This window comes from Apium graveolens, chromosome 2 (genome assembly GCF_009905375.1).
Source record: "Apium graveolens cultivar Ventura chromosome 2, ASM990537v1, whole genome shotgun sequence".
Lineage (NCBI taxonomy): Eukaryota > Viridiplantae > Streptophyta > Magnoliopsida > Apiales > Apiaceae > Apium > Apium graveolens.
In genome coordinates this window covers 312,835,259-312,841,734 of record NC_133648.1, presented here as the reverse complement: position 1 = coordinate 312,841,734, position 6,476 = coordinate 312,835,259, and the positions used below count along the sequence as shown (strand labels likewise).

At 31.0% G+C, this 6,476-nt stretch overlaps 1 protein-coding gene across 1 annotated transcript; it reads left to right on the top strand.

The window, feature by feature from the left end:
* The first annotated feature begins 3,385 nt into the window (after positions 1–3,385).
* LOC141706398 (histone H3.2-like) lies at positions 3,386–3,805 on the top strand. Its single transcript, XM_074509165.1, has one exon. It carries the CDS (start codon positions 3,395–3,397, stop codon positions 3,803–3,805), a length of 411 nt encoding a protein of 136 aa, XP_074365266.1. The 5' UTR covers positions 3,386–3,394.
* Positions 3,806–6,476: the final 2,671 nt, after the last annotated feature.

Genomic DNA, 6,476 nt, shown 5'->3' with positions numbered 1-6,476 from the left:
AGATCTCATCTAGAGATATTTCATCTAATTCATAGTTATCCCTAATTGATGTGACTTTTAAGTCCCACTTTTCTGGGAGTGCAAGAAGGAGCTTCAAGTTAGAGTCTTTAAGATCATATTCTTTGTCAACCAGAGACAAGTCATTGATCAGCTTTTAAAATCTGTCATAGATTTCATTCAAGGACTCATCAGATTTTGAGTTAAAGTGTTCAAACTCCTGAGTAAGTACTATCACTTGACTTCCAAGGTGTCCTAAATTTCTTTGGCAGTTTTATATCCAACAACTCTGTTAGACATAACACTGTCAAGACTGCTGTAAAAAATATGTCTCACTTTTGCATCTTTCATGATGGATGAAAGATCTTGAGGAGTATAGTCCTTCTTATCCTTATTAACCATCTTTTCTTCTTTTCTAGCAACAACAATAGCTACCTTCATTGGCCTATGTGGACCATCATAAACCCTGCTTAGATATTCAGGATCTGTTACTTCCAAACACATGGCCATCTTCACCTTCCAGATTGGATATTCATGAATCTTCAGGATTAGAACTTTGATAGCCTCATATCTGCTCATATTATGATTGATGGGTTGATTAGTTGGTGAAGGAGGTGGGGGACTCTGTTGAGTTTCTTTATCTACCATTCTAAATTGATTTTAGATCTTAAACTATTTGTATATCAACAGCAAGATCTGATACCAATTGTTAGGTCCTTAATATAACTGTAGAGTGGGGGGTGAATACAGTTTATGCAGATAAATCGAATTAAGCACTCAACAGGATAAACAGTTTTCTATTGATTGATAAAAACTGATTATAAACTAATCTCTCAAAGGATGAACAGATATTTTTGAGAGCTTCTAGGTTACACAAAAGATATATCAATACGCGACATATAAGTGTTAACCTAATATGTGCTTATATATTACATAACTATACAGTCAAATAAGGAATTATATTCTATTACAATAAGGAATCATAAAATATATCCTTAATTTGATTGCTACTAGAAGTAAAGTCCTTCACCGACTTGAATTATGCAAACTCTTTCCATCTTTGATATCTCCTGATCTTTAGGTGTAGTGACTAAATACTGATGTCATTTACTGATCAACAAATGATGATAACAAATGCTGATGACATCACCTTCTAATAAAGTCTGATATAAAATATTGATAATAAACTCTAATATTTTATAACTTGATATCATCAATTTATTCTAACATGTAAGGATGCAAGTATACATAGCTCACATGTATCAGTCGATAAAGAACAGTGGCTTGAGGTAAGTATTCAAGCTAAGAACACAGACAAAAACATAAAACTTTATTGTCACTGCATTATACATATATACTACTAATTGGAATAGGCATATGAATCAGACCTGCTTTTTAATTAAGAAAAAATTAACACCTAATTATGAAAAAAATTGCACAAATACTAATTTAACACATATACTCGAATATATAAATAAAACATTTTCACAAGCGTAAATATATCTATATATATACATATACATATTTACATATACCTAATTTAAAATTAATATAAAAAAATGGGTGTCTACCTCTAATTGAAGCTTCAAATGAATCTTTTAAGGATTTTGCTTAAATCAGTTTTGGGGTTTTACTCAAATTGATTTTAAAGATTGGAGAAAGGTCAGACGGATGAGTGAGAGAGAGGAGTGATGCGGAGAGAGGGGTGAGGTTGAGAGAGATGAGTAATAAATAAACTTTATTTTGTATAATAAAATTTTGGGTTCCAATTTTTATCCCGTCCAACCCAAAAATTGAGTTCCCGCCTACAATTTTCGGTCAAATTGATCAAAAGCGTAATAAAATTGTAATATTTTTCTAAAGGTGTTGCAATTTTCAAAAAATATCAAAATGATCTGTACACATGCAATACTTTCATATTTTATACAACACTTTAAAAATATTACAATAGATTAGTAAATTTCTTGTCCATATTAACATTGTATGCAACACAAATGCATTATGGGCTTGCAATAGCCCATATACAGTGTAGTCATTAAAATATTTAATTAGTAATTTAATTATTTAAGTATGTACCATATTTTATAATTTTTAATATTTTAGGTTTCAACAATTTCCCATATGAGTTTTGAAAATATGTTAAAAAGAATAAAAAAAATATCGATTTAGGGTTTAGGATTTAGTATTTAGGGCCTTTACCCTAGAGCCTAAAACCTAACTAAATTGTGCACCTAAATTTAATATTTTTAAAATTTAAATTGATATTTCACTAAAAAGGAATATCTCACCTATTACTCCACTAACAAATGAGTATTTGGTCTGATACTCCATCGACAAAGGAGTATCATCCTGATATTCCATCGAAAATGGACTGTCTGGTGCGATACTCCTCTGCAACTAGAGTATCAAGGTGATACTTCACTGAAAATGAAGTATGTGACGGGTATTTTGGGTCACTTCAAATGCTGATGAGTATTTTGGGCAATATTTATTAAAATATGATTATTTTATACAGTGGTGTTCTTCATGAAGTATTAGGATACATATGTGTGTATTATATATATATATATATATGTATTAAAAAATTATGAAGTATAATTTAGTTTGGTATAAGTTATATAAAAATCTTTACCAACTTTCAAACATATAATAACTTATACTTTTATTTTTTTGAATAATAAAATATTAATTTATTGATAAAATATTATGTTATTACTATATCGATATAATATAAAAACTCGATAGATGATAATTTTTCACGGCCCTTAAATACTGTTTCAATTAGATCTATTCTATATAATAATTGTTAAAGTATTTGACAAGTTATCTCCGATGTATTTTGTAACTTTTATTATATTTAATTTAGTATTCTTATAATATTAGTTATTTCGTTATATATATATATATTACTCTTAATTAAATATAATTAAAATTCTATTTTACATTTAATAATTTATTCGTAATATACTTGTGATGAAAAGTTAATGTCAATTAATTACATTTTAAAGATCGAATTAATCATGTATCTTGAAGATGATCGAAAATAAATTGATAAAATCAAGGATATTTGGAAGTTAGAATAATGCTAAAAATTATTTAAGAAAATAGAGACATCCCAAATTAAATGTATATTTTATCAACATTCAACTCCAACAAAGAATATTCGATTGGTTAACCAGACGACGCACGGATCACGATCCTCGCCTCTCATTTTGATTCATCATCCACCGTCGATCTTAACAACAAAATTAATCTCATTCATCAAATAAAACATTCGCTTTTCGCGCTCTTCAAATCTTTTAAGGAATTGCCACATATTTTTTACTTATAAATAACACATCCAATCCCCCCAAATTCTCTCATATCATATAAACGCTTGTACCAAACATTCATTTTCATGGCCCGTATAAAACAAATCGCCCGAAAATCAACGGGAGACAAGGCACCACATACGCAGCTATTAACATTAGCACAACGAATGGCGGCACCAAACGTAGGAGGCGTACAAAGGCCAGAAAAGTACAGGCCCGGGGTTATCGCGTTGCGACAAATCGTAAAGTATCAGAAGACCACCGAGCTTTTAATTCGAAAGCTTCCATTCCAAAGACTTGTTAAAGAGATTGCTCAGAATATTAAGAAGAATTTTAGGTTTCAGAGCTCTACTGTTGCGGCGCTTCAGGTTGCGGCTGAGGCGTATTTAGTTGGATTGTTTGAAGATATTAATTTGTGTGCTATTCATGCTAATCGGGTTACAATTATGCCTAAGGATATTCAACTTGCCAGGAGAATTCGTGGTGAGAAAGTCTAGGAGATTGCTAGACTGCTAGTATGGTTTTAAAGATATAGTATATCTGTTTTATCTAGTTTAATATTATTTAAATGTTATCTTCAGATATGTGTTTGCAACAGTTTTTTTTATTATTATTGTAGATGCAAAATCTATAATTTATATAATTTATGTTGTTTTGACATTATGTTACTATTATCTTTCGATTTCATTTAGTTTGAATTTTCCTAACACATTTGTGCTAAAAACTTGGAATTGATTTATACCATATTTTTCTATCCGAGTTTTTTGATCCAAAATTTTGGTGGAAAAAGATTCTTATTAATGATTGATTGTATAAAAACTCGTAAGTTATAAAATCTTACACACGACAAAACTGGTAAGCCAAATCTCAATCATTTTGTATTTATAGAAGATGTTTATATATTTTATCAGGGGAGATTTTGCCCATAAAGATAAAATCTTAACAGGAAATAACTTATTCCAATAAATATCCATATACATGTACTTTATATTTCTGTTTTGTGCATCATCTTAGTTTTGAATGGGGAGAAATAACTTTTCGCATTTATATGAACTCCCAAGGCTAAATGTTGCCGATAGTCAATGTTTACTAAAAGAAGCTCCAATCACTTTCCTCTTTGGAAAGAAAAGCATGAGATGGTCTTGTTTTAGTTGGCCATTAGCAGTAAAGCAAAGCAAAAAATTGGGCAAGTGTCCTCCAACGTGACCAATGACTATGTTCTTTTTAACGCGTTTTTCAATATAAAAAATACACTTTGCACCATTTTAAGTAGGTCCTAAATAATAATAAAATGAATCTTAAAACAAAAAAAGTTGGGCATGAAATTCATGCCGATTATCTAATTGTAATAAGATCATCCACAATGGGAGAAACATGTTAGAAATCGTGTGTGTAATAACTCGAATTTTGAGACCTTGTAAAACGTTTAATGAATAGTAACCCTGACGGACGGGAAAAACTTTTAAGCCCACACTATGTAGTGCATGAGAAAATGAGTTTCGGAGTTGATATTACGACTATACGTACCAAATGAGTGTATGTAAACGCTATTAGTTTTCGAAGAAAACGAACTTTGAAAAACGACCTTATTTACGACGTATCGATGATTACGGGAATCAAAATATAATTACGAGATTAAAATCCTACGGATTTATATTCAAGTAGGATAAATAAAAATATAAGGAATAAATACGAAAGGAATTACCTTGCAAACCAATTACGAGTAAGTATTACAGAGAACGTTTAAGTAACCGAGCGAATGCGTAAATGATTAAATAATCGTAACGCACTAACTAAACCATGGTAAGGAAGTAACCATGGTTACTTCATCAAATAGTGAGCTAACCATAGGATGATCAAGCTAGCTAGCAAAATAGTGTGCTAAGGAAGCTAACCTTGTAGTTTAGCTTGTAACCTAGTAAGCTACAAAGATTTGTCCCTAAGATATGCAACCAAGAATCAACCTAGAATGCTATACTAGGAGAATAAAATCAATTTTAAATATATCACCTCATCTTCCTAGAAGAAACCTATCAAAGCATCCAAGAGAAGCAACCAAGAGGAGTATAAATACCCCCCATCCCCATTTGTTCCATTCGGCCATTCAAGAGAAAATGGGGAAATTCAATTCAAAAACTCCAAGTTCTAGCTCTTGTAAAATCACCCAATTAATTCTCAAGCCTCCTAGCAACTAAAATAAGGTAAAAAAAATTCTTTCATCTCTTTTTATCAAGGTTTGATGGGTGGAATAAATTCAAGAAACTCACTAGTAAATAGTATGAATAGTAACCTCTCTTTGGTTTCTTGATTTCAATGGTGGTTTTAGGTTCTAAACATCATACCAAGCACTTCCAAGCCTCCACCATCCTCAAGAATACATCTCAAGCTTTCAATAAAGGTAAAAATATTTGGCCCAACTTTAATTAAGATTCATTTTTAAGATCCATTTAGTATGTGGTAGTAAACCTAGTGTAATAGGTGTTATTGATAAAATCTTGATGATTAAGTTAAGTAGATTTAAGGTTGGTTGTTGTTGCCTCAAGAACATGATGTTCTTGAGAGGATTTTGTGTGTTGATGATGATATGATGATTGTTGGTTGTTGTGTAAAGAGTTAGGGCGTAAACGAAACCCCGATCGTAAACGTAACTTAGTAAAAACCAACAAATCGTAACTTTAAGTTTCTGCAGAAAGTCCCGAAGTTGTAAACTGTAGATTCTTGAAAAATAACATTTTTTAGGATAGAAAATATAATAAGGATCGTTTAGGCGCTTGAATCACTTGATTCCGATTTACGGATCAAACGTTATGGTCGTTTTACTAAAAGTGGTTTACGCGACAAAAACTGCTACGAATTACGAACTTTGAAAATATAAAGGGTAGACTTAATAGTGTTAATAAATCATGAAATTTTTACAGAGAGTAACATATTGAGTATCCTAACTGGAATAAAAATTTCAAGTGAAAATAATGATTTCTCAATTTTATAAAAATATCGGAGCCGAGACCGCGCGAGTAGAAACCGTAAGAATCCATAAGCGGAGCCGACGGCGATAATAAGAATGAAACTAAGATACTTAGGAAAATGATGTGACCATAATGTGAATATGACTTAAAGGAATGATAAGGGTAGTATAAGTTGAGAGGGTGCATAATAAGTAGTGGATGA